Consider the following 19,857-nt stretch of genomic DNA (forward strand, 5'->3'; position numbering starts at 1 on the left):
GGCTGAGGCGGGAGAATTGCTTGAACCCAGGAGACGAAGTTCGCGGTGAGCCGAGATTGCGCCATTGCACTCTAGCCTGGGCAACAAGAGCGAAACTCCGTCTCAAAAAAAAAAGAAATCATTTTCTATAATTAAAACATTAATTTTCTGTAATGGCTAATGACTTTACATTTTAAAACTTTATTAAGTTACAGAGCCTGTTTTTTTTTTTTTGTTCTTTTTTCTGGGAAAGAAGTCCATGTGAAGAATAAAGTTTGGAAACCATTTTGAAAAATGCAAGTCACCAAAATAGCCTGAAATTTTTTAATAGTTGAAGGAAAATCATTTTTACTGTGCTTGGATAAGTCAGCAAAAGAGATTTTTGTCTCAGTTCTTTATAAAATTCCCCTTGGGGATAAAAACAAGCTTGAGAAGTTTCAGTCAACAGTGTAAATTGGGAGTTTGTGTTAAATAAGCCATTGAAAACTGCAGTTTAGAAGGAAATTACCGTTTGAGCCATTATCACAGGGCTCCATAGTACATTTACAATAACAGCTACATTTGGAAATAACATCATATTCAAGTAGTTTATACTTTTTTTCATTTTTAATTTAACTAACGTGTTTCAGGAGATTCTAAAAAACATCTCTTTCATTTTTGTAAGTTCAGATAATAATATGGCAATATTATTCTAAGATAGTGACAATCAATACTCTTAAAATTATAAAGCACAAAATTACTAATAAAAAGACTGAACAGTAAAAATGACTTTCTGCTAAGCCCATTAATGTTTAAAAAAATTATTTTAAAAAGTAGTATAATTTTCTGTTGCTCCAGAACTGCGTCTTAACTCTGCTTAGCTTGGTGTCTTGCCTTAGTGAGGGCAGGGAGACTGGGAAACAAGAGTCCCATTTCTCAGAGGAGGACACTTTAGTGTGTCAGCAACGAAATAATTCTTCTAGTCATTCAACATAAATTTACTAAATCACTATTATATGCCATTCCAAGGCAGAGACATTCAGACAATTTATGGTCTTATGGGTAATAAATGTAACACATACAAAGTGTGCATGTTACTAAAACACACACATACACATGTACATTTCAAATCAGGAAATAAAACACTATGAGATAACAGAGAAGGTACACAAAGTCTGAGAACATAGCAGAGAGCAAGCCCTGTTGTGTGGGTGTCAAAAAGTCAGAAGGCAGCATCTAAGATAAGAATTAAAGGATGCATGGGTGCTCTCCAATATAAAGAAAATGAAAGAGGAGAAAATTTGCATGCACATGCGAAATGAGAGGCCCAGAGTTCTAGAGGTTGAAAATTCTTTCTGGATTAACAGTGGAAATTAAGGCAGGAATGACAAGAAAAAAAAAGACAAAGGAGGAAAAGCCTTAAAGAAGAATGTCAATTCTCCAGAATTTACTAGTTAGTAATGTAATAAATTCTAGTTTTCAGAGATGAAACTAAAATAAAATTTATTTTAGTATAAGTATATTTCAAATATTACATAGAATATAATTATACAATATAATGATTTATTATTTATCTGAAATCCAAATTAACTGTGTCTTGAATTTTTAATTGTTAAATCTGAAAAGCATGGTCAAGAGGTAGTCAAGGGAAGATGTATTAGAATAACGAACTAAGTGGCACAAAAGTCATAATGACTACTGTCCCTGTATTCCGGTGTCAGCTGGAATAACAGAAAGTTCACTACAGATGAAAAACTTTAATGAAGATAATGTTGTTCAACATAATAGTTCATAAATACCTTTGAACAGTAACAATTAAAAATGAAGGTTTCATTGAAAAAGAGGTCAAGCAAAACTAATTTTTAAAGAAAATGTAGATATTATTTATAGACAATGTAAAAAGACTCATTAATTTTGTCTATATGGACATATGCACATGTAATATATAAGAAATATATTTATACTATGCCTTCTATTATACCTTTTATTATAAAGTATTACATATTTCAACATACAAAAACACATATCATTGCTTAGTTAGGTCACTGGGTATTAAAACATTCATACACACTTTCTAAAAGCAAATAAATATATTTATCTTTTAAAATGCACAAAAAACAATTGTCATGATTGTCAACATCTTCATAAAACAAATACTGCAACATACAATTACTTTCTACTATTAGCTAATTTTAGATGAGGCAGACAGAAAGAAAATACACAAGTTGCATTTTTAAAAAGAGAATGGTTTATTTAATCATTCAAGAAATATTTATCCAACACCTTCTATGTCCAAGGTACTGGAGATTAATGTATGAATTAGAATGTCATCATTCCTATCCTCACAAGGCTTCCCACTTACTGGAGAAGTCAGAAAAAATGCACCACACAAATACACATTCATACAATTACAAATGGTAATAAGTGTTCTGAAAGCAACACGGAGAATACACAGAAGGTGGGGCAGGAGGCATGTACTTTAAGAAAAGGTGGTCAGGAAAGGTCTATGTGAGGTCAGGAGAAGATACACGGTAAGGATGTAAGGGAGCCAGTCACAGCAGAGAAGGGCAACATCAGCCCATGCAGAGAAAGCAGCATACACAAAGATCCTGAGGCCAGAAAGAACTCAGTATGTGCAAGAAACTGAAAGAGGGCTCTGAGGCCTGAGCATTGTGACTGAAGGGCCACCAGCATTAGATGATTATAGCAAGGTACAAATCAGGAAATGGTTAGGAGAGTTATTTTATCCTAAAATGCAATGAAAACCATTTGCAGGTTCTTAAGCAGGAGGATGACATGATCAAATGATACACTATTTCCAGTGATCACTCTGGTTGCTGAATAGAGAATGGATAGACAGTGAGTAAGAATATGATTGGTGGGTAATTTAGGAGATGACTGTATTATTGATCATGATGATGAGAGAACTTGTGTTTGGAACCAGGACTTTAGCAGCAGAGTTGGGAAGAAGTGGCAGATCTGAGCGAAGAGGAACTAAGAAGAATTCTAGGGTGTGCTCAGTGAAAAAGTGCGGGCTGAAGATATAAATTTCAGTGCTGTCAGCATATCAATGATACTGGAAGTCATAGGGATGGATCAATCACCTGGGGAGAAAATGCAGAATAAAGGAGTGCTAGCCAAGTCTAAGGCATGAACGTTTAAAGGCTAGGCCAGGAAACAAGGTAAACCAAAGAGAAGGCACAGCTAGTCGGGGAGGAAATAAATCCCATGAGATGGTTACACCAAAGTCAAGATATCCACGTTACAAGAAAGACTTATAGCTTTGTTTTCAGAACGAAAGAAAAATCACTGGTTAGATTTTTGTATTGCTTGTGTTGTCCTTCCCTCTTTAGTTATGTGAAAATAGGGCTTACCTTTCGTACTTTTAATAGAACGACAAGAAACAGAAAAGCAGGTGTGTTGACATGCCCCATTCCTTTATCTCAGATCTCTGATAAGCTTTAATTACTTTGCTAGTTGAGAGCTTCCTGAGTAAATTCAATTCTGTCACTTTCTAGGCATTTTCATGCTTGGTGTAATGGATTTTTTGGTCTCCAGTTCAGATAACGTTTCTACATTGTCCAAAATAGTTAGAAGCAATTTTGTTAGCTAACCTCCCAAAATCTTTCCCTTGAAATTTTTGAATTAGCATGCATAAGATTTCATTAATTGTCCCATTTCAAGCACATAAAGATACCATTATTTTCCTTTGTTCATTACATGCATTTTAAATTCCATTTTTTCCCATTGAAAGTAGTTGCTAAGTATTCACTAAAATGGAAAATACTTTCAAGGTTTGATTTTATTGCAAAACAGAATAAAAGGAAGAGTGTATATTCATATGCATTAACCATTTAATAGGAAAAAAGGTTTTTAGTTTTATTTATTCATTTGAATGTCAAGGAATTTGCTTAGGCATCATGTGTGTTTCAGCAAACAGCAGATTTGAGCAAAGATTAGGTGATACAAACAAGAACAGTTACTACATCCTTACTCTAAAAACCTGTCTGTCTTCTGCTTGCTCCCTTTCCTTTGTCAGTTTAATGTCAGTAGTTCTTCCTTTCTCACCTATTTATTTCCTTACTCTCTTCCCTTTTACCCTACACATGCTTCATGGTTAATGTTCTCCCAACTTACCATTTCAGTATTTTCAGCCAATATTTTCTTTAGGAGCTTCAGATCTACTTAGGTTAACTCATCTTAGACCTTTAATTATGTGATCTAAATCTATCTTTTCTTTGTAATCTGTAAGAAAAATAAAACGATATTGACCTTACCAAGTTGACACAAGGAGTACTGGAAATACCTAGGTCAGCACCAGGCATTTAGTACCTACTCAAGAAACATTAGCACCTCTCCCCTTTTTCTCTTCAGGGATTATCTGGGGTCAGTTGCATACTCATGTAGAGGAGCTCCTCCTCTGGACAGTCATTGCAGGGCAGTAATGACTGGGCAAAGCAAAGATTCTACGGAAAGTAGTTCTGAAAATTTAGTCCAGCATTTTAGATCACCCCTATGTGTTAGCCCCAAACTATTACTTGTAAGAGAAAAAGATAAACCAGGATTGGTAAAGTGGGCCTTCGTATTGTGTGGAGGGAAACCCCAAGAATGTCTTTTTAAATTATAAATAAGATTTAATAAATTGAGTAGTACATTGAACACGCTCATTTCACAGATGCCTCTTTTATCTTCTACTAAATGTCATCTCTCTTATTAGCATTATTCATCACTGTGTTTATACTAGGAATTATTGAAAGTAAATATTTTGATGGAAGACAGGGTAGTTTCATCATTGTTAATATACTTAGCTTGTATTCTAAAACTATCACAATGTTTTGCTACTTCACTTTCGTTTCCTTAGGCTAATAAGAAGAGAACAAAGGCAGATGCCACATGTTAACTGTGAATATATTTATGCTAAACAAACTGCAATGATACCATGGTACACTAAATAGCTGCAATTTGCAGTAGTTGGTTCTACAGGTGAGGAAAGAAGTGACTTATCACTTGCTACAGGGTGGTGTACGTTCACCGAACACAAAAGGGAGCTAGCGCAGTCACCGCCAACACTTACATCATACATAGTGATTTAATTTCAGCAAAACAATATCATCCATTAAATTGATGTTGATTTTAATTGCTTTGTTTTTGTATTTTTTGTGCTTATTTTGTAAATTTCTTTATGGATTAACATACATGCATTACATAATTCCATTTTTATACTAGTTGAAGCCCACTTTGGAATTAGGGGCTTTTTTCCTTTTTTCTTTTTGTACGTTACTCAAGTTTCAAAACATGGCCAACACAGCTGGCCATATAACAGAAAGATTATCACTCCCATCTGGTGGCAGATGTTAAAATATTGAGCATAATCCCAAAACAGAAATTAATCTAATTCCAGACTACACACTAGTTAATTAAACTCCTATTTCAGAAATAGAAAACATGAACTACCAAACTGAGGGAATGTGTTTCTTTCCAGGTCCACAAGGGGCGTAGTTTTAAGGGCAAGAACTCCCCAGCGCCATGCCCCCTGGCCTCAAGTGATGCTCTTGCCTTGGCCTTCCAAAATGTTAGGATTACAGGCATGAGCCACAGCTCCTGGCCCCAAAACCTTCTTTTAAAGACAGATAAACTGAAATACTTTTCCAGACAAGAAATATATCATCCAAAAATGAAAATGGAATGTAGTATGAAAATAAAGGTAAATAAATAAAAATGGGAAAAATGCTTGGAAATGAGTTAATGATACTATACATGAAGTGGACCAAAGATCAATCTTCATGGAGTTCACATCACTCACTTTTAACACTTCCTTTACCTTTCATACAATTTCAGTTCTTTGACAAAAATGCATGCACAACTTTTGGTAACACCGTAGTGTCACCATGGAAACCACCCAAATGTATTCATTTCTCAATGTCATGAATAAACCATGAATTAAAGTGACTCTCAAGAATGATATTCTCTGGATAGATGAAAAAATGGGTATAATGATACCTCACTTTATACCTTGATTCTTCAGTAAATTCTTAGGTAAAATACTATATTTTGTAAATTGTGTAAGAAAGTGTATCATGTAGCAAAAAAAAAAAAAAAAAGGTACTGGGTCAGCTCTCAGAAATTACTTCGCTACTGTTGATTTATTTCCAGAATCACTTTCAGCTCTACATCTTCTAATTTTAAATCTACAACTCCTGTTTCCCTGATTTTAATTGCACCAAAGTAATCAACTATTGTTGTGAGTCAAAAAAGAATTGGCAACACCTGAACTTCTGGAAGAATTGGCAAAACCTAAGCTATCTGAAATAACAAGAAGAAATTGTTGTTGATTTTCAACCTGTAGATTCTCTTAGAATTTGGTTTCCCCAAAATGAGTTATTTGCTTTGTGATGCTTGTTACTTACTATATCTATTATATTTGAGAAAATGAAGGACAATGTGAAATGCTGAGATGTGATTTGTAACTTTGGCTCTGCTGAGCTGCAATGTGTAACTTTGGCTCTGCTGAACTATTCTGGTAAAAACAGGAACTCTGTGAAAGGGACTAACCACATAGCTTGATTGCCAGAGAGAGATGACAGTGCGTAATGGGCTTCTCGTTGCAGAGAGCCTATAAATGCACGTGTAATGGAGAGGCTGATTACCTATATTCCATTCCCAGGAAAGGCGTATTGATTAGGGCCCTGGAGAGGGAATGCGACCCTTATGGAAAGCCGATAAATGGACGCATGAGGGGTGTCTCTCTGTGGCTGAGATAGGATGTAAAAGTCTTTCTTCTCCCACTGCTCCTCCAAGCCCTCCTCTTGCAGTTTTGTGGTCAGGCTGGTTGTCTGGTGTCAGATCCCCTTCCCTCGTAACTGTGAGCCCAATATGTTCTTGCTGATAATCATAAGTTTATGTTTAACCTATATTCTTGCTAAGGTGTATGATTTCTATGCTGAGACACAGAAAGTTACCTTTACATTGTTCTGCTTTTTAATACCACATTGTGATTTTTGTGCACCAGTTTTTGCAAATGTATTTTTTTGTGTAATTATCACTGAAACTTTGCATAACCTTGCTCCCCCTCCTCTATTGAAAGAGCACAATAAAAAACTGAGATTTTCAGGGGAATGTCAGACATCCACAGAGCGGTTTTATGTGGTGTCTCCCCTGGGCCTAGCTTTAAAGAAAACCTTTTCCTTGTCTCTCTTTCTTTTTTCACTGACTGCTTCATCACTTTGAAAGATCTTAAACCCGTGTTGATGTATTGGGAGCTGGTCTCACCAATACTCAATAATATCAGAGGTTTGTGTTTTAATTGTCTTTTGTTAATGCAATAAGCAAATCAATATTTTTATAAATTTGCATTAAATTATTTTCTAAAAAGTATCCAAATTAATCCTTGTATTAGATATGACACCAATGTTTCATTAAGTCAAAGCCATTACCATTAAGTGGTGAAGGAAATGGTACTGAAAGCAAGCCTGTATTACTATAAGCACAGCACTAGGCATTTCCAGTCCCTTTAAACCATCTCACTTATCCTTTCAATACAGTTCTGAGGTAGAAATTATTATTATCTATATTTAACATTTAAGGACAGATTAAGTAACATACTGAAGCTATCACCATGAGTACAGAATTCACAATTGAGCCTCTCTGACTCTAAAGCCTGTGCATTCACAATCTCTACTCCAAGAGTATAAATAAATTACAAAATTGAAAATAAAATTAAAACATTAATGTGCACTTCATACAGAAAAGTAAGTTAACCTTATACTTTTTCAATTATAAAATAAAATCTTTGTTTGAATTCTTTCCCTTTGAATAGATTAAAAATATTTTTTTGTATATGTATCTTACATCCAGCAACCTAACCCCATTTTCATGTTACTTTTAATGTTATAAAATTATATCCCAAAGAGGGCTTTATTAATCCTCTTCCAAAATTTATGTGGTACATTTGTTTATTTTAAAAGACATAGACTATTCTTAGAGTTTTTGTTAGAAAAAAACTGCAAAATTCTAAATATCTATTATTATAATTTATTGATATAATAAAGTATATTCATTTTTTTCCTAAATATAGGCCACCATTATATTCTTTAAAAATCCTATTGTTTCACACATATGCTGGTCTTTTCATATACTGCTCAGAGCTATTTACTAATAGCTTATGTAGGGTTCTTTTTTCATTTAAATTTTCAAATGAAATAGAATCATCATTGTTCTTTTCTTTAAAAAGTTTTAAAATGTGACTTAAATTTTTAATGTTAAAGTTATGATTCTCTAAAAAATGATTAATGTTCTCTATATTTTTCTATGGTTGGAATAGTTTAAAGAACATTTCAATATCAGTGCTTGAAGTGCCTGATAATATTCAGCTATATGCCCATCTGTTCTTGTGCTTTTTTTGATAACTGATCTTTAAACAGATTTCTAGTAGTTAAATGGCTTATTACAGTTTTCTACTTTCTCTTGAAAATATTTTAGTACTTTATTTTTTCAAGGCATTCATTCCCATCCTTTAGATGTTCATGCTTCATCAGAGTAGAGTCATATCTATTATTCTACTATGCTTCTTTTAACTTTTCTTGTTTCTGGAGTTACTTCTGCTTTCTCATTTATAATTTTATATACTCTTTCTTTATATATTTTCCCCAATTTGTCCCTCAAGGGGTTTATGTTGGCCATTTCAAAGAATAATCAAATTTTGAGTTTATTTAACTATTTTTACCTTTGCATTCTATTCTAGTGATTCCAGTTTTCACTGTTATTAAATTCTATTCTCCTAGTTTCTTTTGAGGTTCTTTCTCTAATTCCTTAAGATTAATAGTTTATTTTTTATCTCTTTTCTATCTTCAAAGCTATCAAAAGCTAAAATTCTACAATAATCATATTTTCAAATTTATCTAAAGCTAAAATTCTACACTGATCATATTTTCAAAGCCATCTAAAGCTAAAATTCTACACTGATCATATTTTCGAAGCTATCTACAGCTAAAATTCTATACTGATAACTTTTACTGGATGCATCTATTTTGTTAGGAAGGGATCTTCTTTTTCATTAACTCATATATAGTTTGTAATTTCCCTTTTGTTCTAAGAGTTGTTTAAGAGTGTTTCTTAATTTCCTAATAATTTTTCTTTAGTTTTATAATAAAGTTGCCTAATAAATCGTGTTCATTTTCTAATAAAGCTTCTTTTTTTTTTGAGATGGAGTTTCACTCTTGTTACCTAGGCTGGAGTGCAATGGTGCGATCTCAGCTCAGGGCAACCTCTGCCTCCTGGGTTCAGGCAATTCTCCTGCCTCAGCCTCCTGAGTAGCTGGGATTACAGGCATGCACCACCATGCCCAGCTATTTTTTTTGTATTTTTAGTAGAGACGGGGTTTCACCATGTTTACCAGGATGGTCTTGATCTCTTGACCTCATGATCCACCTGCCTCGGCCTCCCAAAGTGCTGGGATTACAGGCATGATAATAAAGCTTCTTAACATAGAATTCGACATATTAAAATCGCTTCTTTTTTTGAATGTATAAAAAGTTCAGATATTTTCAATAACTAAACTTCCTAAGATGAATCCCTTCTCTTTAGCAGTTTATAATTTTAATAACATGCAATTTCTCCAAAAGGAATCTTGCTATTTCAACATTATGAAATAAATGTATAGGCCTCATATACATCATTATTGAAATGAGGTAAGGTTTTGTGGGATATTTTAAATACTCATCAACAGTAAATTCCTAATGTCATTTCTCATGACAGTGAAAGAATTTTATTCAGAACTCCATAACTTCTGTTTTTCATTTCATCCCTTATCCATCCTTATTAGACACTGTGAGATAGCTATGGACACACTGTATCATTGCATATTGCTATGAATTTTGTTCAACTCATAAAGTTGTGTGTATATGTTTGATACACCTGGGGCCTTGGTTTAGTTCTCTCTCACAGTTCCATACTTTGCTTTCAACGTTGAGTATGAAGTTTATAGCTAATATTTCCTTATCTCTTCTTTCTTATCTATAAGTCCTTTAAGGGTCAACCGTCACATCAGTCCTATCAGGAAGGTTTAATTCCAAGGGAAAAATTGGTTAGCATTGATAACACAGTCATGTATTGTAGGGAAAATGTATCATATGAAAAATCCCATTTTAAAATTCACATATTTAATTTTTTTAAATCAGCATGGAATACTAGGAAGAAATATAAACTACATAGGAGACTGGAAGGATGTTAAGACTACTTATAGTGCTAAATCTTTGAATGAAATTCAACAAAAGTTTTAAACATTCTACTGTATTATGTGAACAAATTTGAATTAGCCACTTCACTGTCCTTAATTTAAGGAAATATTTTAATGCATTTCTTTTGTCTGCAACAGAAAGACTTCAGATAACTGGACTAAAAGACACATGAAAATAATTTTGTTTTGTTTTGTTTTGAGAAGTAGTCTCGCCTGGTAAGGCTGGAGTGAAGTGGCACGATCTCGGCTCACTGCAACCTCCACCTCCTGGGTTCAAGCAATTCTCCTGCCTCATCCTCCTGAGTAGCTGGGATTACAGGCATGTGCAACCATGCCTGGCTAAGTCTTGTATATGTAATAGAGATGGGGTTTTGCCATGTTCTCCAGGCTAATCACGAACTCCTGACTTTAAGTAATCTCCTTGCCTCAGCCTCCCAAAGTGCTGGGATTATAGGAATGAGTCGCCACAGCAGACAAAAAGAATTTTTAATTATAATCTTAGATGTGCTATTATTTAAAAAAGCTAAATTCAAGGGTAAATTCCAAGTATATAAATTTTAATACATAAGGTTATATAAGTGTAATATTGTGGTAGCTCATGCCTGATTCACTTACATCCTTCTCATAAATTATATAGTATTGTTTTATGACTAGCATGACCCTGAATACATAGCCATCAAACAGGAAAAACAGAAGCTACATTCACTCAACATTTGTTTTATACTGGGTGCTGTATTCTAATATTTTCTTTCATTTAATCTGTATGATAAGGATTAAATATACTTATATGTAGTCTGAGGTGAAAACTCCAAGGCTAGGAAAAGGTCACTCACTTTTTAACTGATCTGGAAGAAGTTCCTTTCAGACCACATTGTTCTGACTCCAATGTATTTCCCAAGCCAGTCTTTCTCAAGCGATCCATGATGAAAGGCCATATTTTTATTATTCCATCATCTCACAGACCAATATTTTATAAATTGCAACATGATGAATAATTTAAAAAATTAAACATAAACAATTATAGGTCTATATTTTATATTTAGGTTCAGCAGACAAAAAATTACTCTGTCAAACTTCTATAAAAATTTAAAGAGTTTATTCTCAATTTTGTTCTTACTGCAGACTACTAACAAACAATTCATGAATCAGCCCTAGGCCACAGGGTACAATCTGAGTAGGTAGCCAACATACTCCCTATCAATATTAAGTGAGCCTATCAATATTAGGATTAGGTGTTTTTTGCAGAAATATTTACAGAATTAACAAGAGTCATGACCAAATGAAAAATGTGCATGAATCTCATAAAATATTCTCCAGTTACATACAAAGATGTCCACATTCTAATCCCCGGAATTTGTGAATGTGTTACTGTAAATGGCAAAAGAGACTTTGCAGATGTGCTTAGGTTAAGGATGTTAAGATGGAGAGATTATCCTGCAATAGCTGTGTGAACCCAGTGTAATCACAACGGTCTTCATAAGAGAGAATCAATAGAGTGAAGATTCATTGAAGAAAATATAACAGAGGAAGCTGAAGTCAGAGAAATTTGGAGCATTGTGCTGCTGGCTCTAAAATGGAAGAAGGTGATGCAAACAAGGAATACAGGTGGGCCTCAGATGCTGAAACAGGCAAGGAACTAGATGCTTCCCTAGAGCTGCATTGGTCTTAGAACTTCTCACCCCAGGACTGTAAAAGAAATGTGTTTTATATTAAGCTAATACATTTGTGAAAATTTGTTGTAACAGCAATTGGAAACACAGATTTTGGTACTTGGAAATGGGGCACTGCTAGCAACAAATACCTAAAAATGTAGACAGTGGCTTTGGAATTGGTAATGAGAAGAGACTAGAAGGATTTTGAGAGGCATAATACAAACATTCTAGATTGCCTTGAACAGACTGTTATTAAAAATAAAGATCTGGTTAAAGGCTCTGCTGGTATAGACTCAGAAGGAAGTGAGGAGCATGGTAGAGAAAACCTTTAACATCTTGGGGAATACCTAAGTTGCCATAAAGAGAGTGTTGGTAGAAATGTGGACATTAAAGGAGATGCTAGTGAGGCCTCAGAAGAAAATTAGAAACATGTTATTGGAAATTGGAGAAAAGAGAATCTTTGTTTTATGGTGACAGAAAGCTCAGCTGGACTGACTCCTACAATTATGTAGAAATCAGAATTACAAGTGATTAACTTACATGTTTAGCTGAGGAGATTTCTAAGCAAAGTGTTGAAAGAGTGGCCTGTTTTTTTCTTGCTGTTTATATTAAAATATGAGAGGACAAAGATGAATAAAAGGAATAACAAGCCAGAAGAAACCAGGACTTGGTGATTGGAAAAATTTTCAACTTATGAAGACTTCAAAACACTAAAATTAGGAAATGTACTTTCAAGAAAGCATACTTAGAGAGAAAGCCAATTTTATATCTGGATAGCATTTTGCAAGTGCCTTATAAGGATTAAAAGTTCAAAGTGAAAGGAGGGCTCTTTGAAGTGATGAGTCATGTGATTCATGGATCCTCTCAGACACTTCAACAGAGGCCAAAAATTGAGATGAAATTATCCAAGAAAGAAATGTAGAGGAGCCTGTTTTTTGAATGAAGTGAATACTATAGATGTACAAAGGAAAATAACAAGGTTCTTGAGAATCCTACAATGATGGTAACACCATCAGCGTGGACTGATGAAAAGGATGCAATGCAAGAAGGCTGATGGACACTCAAAATTCTACAGGTGGGAGATGGCTGACAAGAATACCTTGTTGAAAATATGTGCAACCCTTCATGAAAATGAGGAAATAATTCTGGACTAGGTCTAGAGGGCACAGACTCAAGTTACAGAGGATTATTCACAAGCCTTGAAATCTAATGGAGTTTTCCCATTAGATTCTACATTGTAAGAAACTTACCAATGTAAGTTTCTACATTGCTTGAGACTGGTAACTCTTTTTTCCTTCCACTTTACCCCTTTTTGTGTGGGAATGTCTGTGACTGTTATCCTATGCCTATTCCTCCACTGCATTTTGGGAACATATAACTTGTTTTGTAGTTTCACAGCTACACAGATGGAGAGGAACTCTGCCCAAGGACAGATTATAAACAGATCCTTAGCCATACCTAATTTAAATAATTTGGATAATGAGATTTGGGACTTTTAAGCTGATGAAATTTAGATGATAGTTTGAACTTGTGTTGATGCTATGATTGGTTGAGACTTTTGGAGACCTGAGGATGTGATGAAATGTGTTTTGCCTGAAGGAAGGATCTGAATCTTTGGGAGCCAGAGGGTAGACTATGGCATGCTGAATTATGCTCCCCAAAGGTAACGCCATCCTAATACCTGGAAACTGTAGATATGTTACCTTAAATGGCAATAGAAATGTTTTGGGTGCGACTGGGTTAAGGATCTTGAAATGGGAGGATTGTCCTGGAGTAGCGGGGTGGATGGAACATAATCACAAGGGTTCTTATAGGAAGGAATTAGGACAGGAAATGTCAGAGCAGGGATGCAAGGACAGAAGCAAAGGTCAGAGTGAAAGAGATATTTGAAGATGCTACATTGCTGGCTTTGAATATAGAGAAAGGGGTCAAAGAAGTGAAGTGGTTTCTAGAAGCTGGGAAAAGCAAGAAAATGGATTTTCTTCTAGAGCCTCCTGAAGTAATGCAACCCGACCAATACCTTGACTAGGATATTTGATCTCTAGAATAATAAATTTGTGCTGCTTTAAGCCACTATGTAGATGGGAATTTATTATAACAGCCACAGGACAATAGAAATGCCTCTAACTTAATTAGGTTTAAAAAAAATTCACATCCCAGGAATCTCAGAGTTAAAATAGCAAAGAATATGCTTCACAAGACACTAAAAATTAACATATCAAATTTAAAAATCCTGATGACATTTTTCTGTTGACAGTCATCTTGTGGAAATGTGACAACACAAAAATGGAACATCTCATCACCCCGATAGGATGAATTCTGCTTTGTAAACTGAAAGAAAAGTAATTCAATAAATACACGTTGCTGTTGTATAGTCAACACAGTTATTTCCTAAAGGTGCATTAGCATCTGAAAGTGCAGGAGGAATGGTTTATTTAGACTTTGAATCTATTACTGTAAATGAGGGCCCCCTTCACCGAGGACCCCTCTTCAATTATCTCATCAACTTAATTTCAAAAGTGATACAGTTTTAAAAAGCCACTTCAAATGTTATAGGGCAATGAGATTGCCCATAGTTCAGGCGGTAATATATGTTCAGTAATTGGAATTATGGCATGATTTACTCTCTTTTAAGGATGTCTAAGTCCTTTCAAGAGTCCGGATATAATCACAATAGAAACACACATACAACAAAGTGGTTTCAAAGCATCCCTTACCTGTGTAACAAGTGGCTCCAACAGCCTTTCCACGGTTAGCGTCCGGATTTCCAAACTTTTGGGGTCCCATTTCAAAATGATAGGTGAAGTTGCCGAAGTCATGCTCCCTATGGGAACACACGTTATCAGTTAGAAATAATGATCATTGAAATAAATTATAACTTTGGTAATTCAAAATGAGGAAATCACTGAAACTTAGAACATACTGGAAGATTGCCTCTCCGGGCCAACTTGGTCAAGTTAGAGATGGGAAAACCAGGCCAGCAGACTGTGAGGTGGCAATGTTGAATCCGATTAAAACGTACTTAGCATACTGGTGTACATTAGGTCTGTTTTTGGAACCCAGTTGCCACTGAAATCTTTCATTTACTCAACAACGAGTATGCATACCTATCTGCTACATGCTGCAAAAGATTTTGATCTTGCCTTCAAGTTGTTTAACATTTAAAGTTAGAGACACCCAAATCTGGGAACAATTAGGCCTCAGTGTGACACATGTTGTGATCAAGAAACACAGAAAGGACTATGGGAAAGGTGAGGAGGGGGAATCAATGTCAGTCTGGAGAGAACAACAAAGAATAGTAAAAAGCAAAGTAAATCCATCAATGATTACCAAACGTAGAATCCCCTTTTATAACAAAAGGCTGCTTTTCCCTTCACATCATAACTGACCCCTGAAGTAATATCATACTCCTTGGACAAGAGTTTCAGTCTCTTAAATAAGAAAGACATCTTGCAAACTAAGTGCCAACGGTCCTGAAAAGTATCTGCTACTATTTACATGCTCTCTGATTATTCACTACATTTACATTCTTGTCCCATAAAATTAGTGACTGATAAGGCTATTTATTTCATTCTAAAGCAATCCTCTCTTATCGAAGAACCACTGACATGTGGGTAGCAGTCTCCCCATAACAGGCAAAAAATCACAGTTCTAGCACCTTCTTAAATTATACATTCTATGAGGGTGTGTTTCTCTCATCAAGAAATTGCTAAATACATTCTGCCATCTAACCACTGGATAAGCAGCCTTAGACTGTACAAGCTGAATCTGAATTATTTGCCTTAATACCAACATAAATCAAAATGTCCATGGCTGTTCTCTTATTTTGAATCAATGTTCCCATTCAATTCCATCCTTATAAATCAATATAGATGATTGTTTCTACTGGAATTAATACGACAAAGAAGGCCTATCACAATAGGCACTAGTAGAAATGTACCTCTCTCCTACAGCTAATCCTTTTGCAAACAGACCCAACCAATTTGCTTCAGAAAAAAAAAGAAGAGGCAAAGACACAGTGTGCTGGTATTTTAATTCTCTCCAAATGCCATGTTTAAAATAAACTAAGCATAGCAATCCAACCATACAGACCGATTTAGATTTGGATTTCTTCATCACAACAATACTTGGCACCAACACGCTGCCTGTCCTCCAAAAACCTAAAAACGCTTTACACATTTTCCATTCACACTACCAACTGCCACAAAGCAGCTGTGTCATACACATGGCTGGGCAGCACACCTTCTCATGCCATAGAAGGATAAAGATGCCAGATGCTTCCTGCAGACACTGGGATGCCTTCAGCCCTGCTGAAGTCAGACCTACCTAAGTGATCTTAGTCCGGTACTTATGAGACAGCTATTGCAAGTTTCTAGAGAAGGTCCCTGAGAACCTTTTGCAAACTCTGATGAAACCCCAAGTGGCATAATAATGATAACGAACAAGGAAGTTCTGTAGGAAAGCTGGATACTCAGTAGTGAAGTCATTGTAACATGAAAGTGGCAGGTACTGAGTAAGACTGTATAGAGAATTTCCAACATAATATGGGTATGCTAGTATATATAGGCTGATAGATCATGGAAGGCACCTAAAATTATAGCTTTTCATTATGTAACTTTAAAAAAATGACACAAAATTCTGGAATGAGAAAGAAAAATGCTGGGGCAATCACAACAGAGACATGAATCTAGAATGCATCAAGCAGAAGTGAGGGATACTCCTTGTACAAAGATCTTAAGCCAATTATGAGCCAAGAAGCAAGAGTGAGTCAGGGCCTTTAGTCCTGAAGGTCACTGAGCCCTTATAAATCTAAAAATAAAAGACTAGTAGTTCCCAGACAAATCACTCAAATTAATTTATTCCTTTGAGGATCAATCTTTTCAGTCATTTCTTGTGACAAAGGTAAAATTTGACAGCAAAGAAAAGGTTTCATGATAATAATTTGTTAAAGTGGAAAAATAAGTCATAGAAACTTTAAATGCTGTTTTCTAGCCATGCTGCTTCTGATACAGTTGAGGCTAAAACCAGGAATTCTGTTTCTACCCCATAATCTTTTCACCATTTAGTTTACTAACCATGTTAGCAGTGAACAAAGGGAATGGTGGTGGGGACGGCAAAATCCCTACCTCTAAATCTACATGTTGATATCCCACTGAACTGCCTCTAAGGGGCATTTTAACTTCACATCAGTTACTGAGCACAAGGTGAAGAAGCTAAGAAGCTCCCCTGCCTGCAATACTTCAGCTGGAATCATCTTTGCAGTTTGCAGTTTCTAGAAAAAAGTATTCCCGTCCTGCTACATCCTGCTATTTTCGAAACATTTGATTGCTTTCTGCTATCGATATTAGACCTTGTATTAGGAACATTTTCCTTACAAAAGCCCTTGGCCAATGGAATTGCATGAAAACAGAAAAAAAATTCTATTCTAGGACAGTAATCATAACCATAGTCTTTTAGATTCACCCATTAATGATCTTTGCCTCCAGATTTCTAGTATGAACAAATGAGGGCAGATAAGGCAAAATGAGTCAAGCATTCTCTAGAGCAAAGAAGGGAGGCAATGGTAGTCAGAAAATAGGAATTGATGATTTGGTATGTGGCCTCTATGACAAGCACACACAATAAAATGACTCCTAACTGAGAATGTCATCCTACTGGTACAGTCAATATTTATGAATTACAAAGGACAGAGAAAATGCATAGGCTTTTGAGGTAGATTGGAGGATTTTTCAGTAAATAGTCATTTCCTTCCCATCCTCACCTCCTTGAGAAGAGCATATTTTCCTGTTCCATTGCTATTGGGGTTTAGCCAAAAGAAATGTTAAGAAATATGATGTGAGTAGACATCTGGAATGTGCTTACTCAGTTATGCTTCTCCTCTGTGCTACTGGCTTCTGCCATGAGTCACATGTAACTTACTGGTCCAAAAAGAAAGAAAGGCACATGCAGCACACCTGAATCCAAGCTGAAGCTGGAGCCCAGCACAACCTACTCAGTCAACTCCCAACCAAGCCACCAATACCTGATCAAGAAGTAAATGCCTGCTGTTGTATGTTGCATGCCACTGAGATTTTGCCATTAACCATATTGAGATTTTGCCATTAACCATATTGAGATAACCATTTTGCCATATTGAGATTTTGCAATAACTAACACAATGGTATCAAATTGACGTCTGTTTAAATTGAAGCCCTGCAATTTATTAACTCTGTGATATTGTTCAATTGCCTGCCCATTCCGAGTCCCAGGTCCTCAAATGAAAAATCAGGATGATAAGGAATTTATAGGCTTACTGTGAGGATTAAATAACTTAATGGATAGAAAGCACGCTAGCATTTCTGGAAATATTTGTTATTATTGTTATGTTGTCATTATTTTCCCAAATTTGAATTTCCTTTTTTGTAATTCTTTATCTCTGAAGTAACAGGTAAACACTCATTAAAATAGAGATCCAGATTTATATTCCTCTGTGTGGAACAATCAAATTGACTCAAACAAGAAAACAAGAGAACAAATCAAGTGTGCAGTCTCACAAGACCTTCTTCTTTCTGAGGATAAAATGATATATAGTCTCAATTCCATCTGTGCAATTAATACAGTCTGTTTGCCCACAAAAGAAAATGTACATAAATCAAATAAATTTCTTCTCACTGACTGGAATTCAAAGAAAAAAATCATATTTTACTCACCTTTGGTAGAGAGACTTAGAATAGACTGGACTCAGCCAGAGTGAAAAACAAGATTGTAAATAACAAAGACATCAATATTGTCTCCTTCCACACAGCACAATGTTACAAGCTTATAAGAAAGCTCCTAGAAGTTCAATTTCTGAGAAGAGTTTCTTCATAAAAAGTTTTAGTTGGGCACAGTGGCTCATGCCTGTAATCTCAGCACTTTGAGAGGTCATGGTGATTGGATGGTTTGAGCCCAGAAGTTTGAGACCATCCTGGGCAACATAGTGAGACCCCATCTCTACAAACAAATATAAAAACTAAGTGGGCATGGTGGTACAATATTATAGTCCCAGCGAATCAGGAGATTGAGGTGGGAGAATCACTTGAGCCCAGGGAGGTCGAGGCTTCAGTGAGTCATGATTGTGACACTGTACTCCAGTCTGAGCAACAGAATGAGATCCTTTCTCAAAAAAAGAAAAAAAAGAAAGAAAGAAAGAAAAAACAAAAAGAAATGGGGTATATGAACAGAACGTGCAGGTTACATAGTTATGCACGTGCCATGGTGATTTGATGCATCCATCACCCCATCATCTACATTAGGTATTTCTCCTAATGCTATCCCTCCCCTAGCCCCCCACCCCATTATAGGCCCTGGTGTGTGATGTTCCCATTTTGTGTCCATGTATTCTTATTGTTCAACACCCACTTATGAGTGAGAACATGTGCTGTTTGGTTTTCTGTTCTTGTGTTCGTTTGCTGAGAATGATGGTTTCCACCTTCATCCATGTCCTTGGAAAGGACATGAACTCATTCTCTATTATGGCTGCATAGTATTCCATGGTGTATATGTGCCACATTTTCTTTATCCAGTCTATCACTGATAGGTATTTGGGTTGGTTTCAAGTCTTTGCTACTGTGAACAGTGCATGTGCCTTTAAAATAAACATATGTGTGCATGTGTCTTTATAGTAGAATGATTTATAATCCTTTGGGTATATACCCAGTAATGGGATTGCTGGGTCAAATGGTATTTCTAGTTCTAGATCTTTGAGGAATCACCACACTGTCTGCCACAATGGTTGAATTAATTACACTCTCACCAACAGTGTAAAAGTGTTCCTATTTCTCCACATCCTCTCCAGCATCTCTTCTCTCCTGACTTTTTAATGAACCACCATTGTAAATGGTGTGAGATCGTATCTCATTGTGGTTTTGATCTGCATTTCTCTAATGACCAGTGATGATGAGCTTTTTTTCATATTTTTGTTGGCTGCATAAATGTCTCCTTTTGAGAAGTTCATTCCTTTGTCCACTTTTTGATGGGGTTGTTTTTTTCTTG

At 35.6% G+C, this 19,857-nt stretch overlaps 1 protein-coding gene across 9 annotated transcripts in view; it reads right to left on the minus strand.

Moving 5' to 3' along the window:
• CTNNA2 (catenin alpha 2) overlaps positions 1-19,857 on the minus strand; it is a 1,148,556-nt gene that overhangs the window by 986,338 nt on the left and 142,361 nt on the right. For all 9 annotated transcript variants that reach the window (XM_035273413.3, XM_035273412.3, XM_017964211.4 and 6 more), the window contains one exon: positions 14,562-14,668. In XM_035273413.3, the coding sequence (XP_035129304.1) occupies positions 14,562-14,663 (102 nt within the window). In that variant the 5' untranslated portion in view covers positions 14,664-14,668. The remainder of the gene's footprint in view (positions 1-14,561; positions 14,669-19,857) is intronic.

Source organism: Callithrix jacchus, chromosome 14 (assembly GCF_049354715.1).
Source record: "Callithrix jacchus isolate 240 chromosome 14, calJac240_pri, whole genome shotgun sequence".
Classification (NCBI taxonomy): Eukaryota; Metazoa; Chordata; class Mammalia; order Primates; family Cebidae; genus Callithrix; species Callithrix jacchus.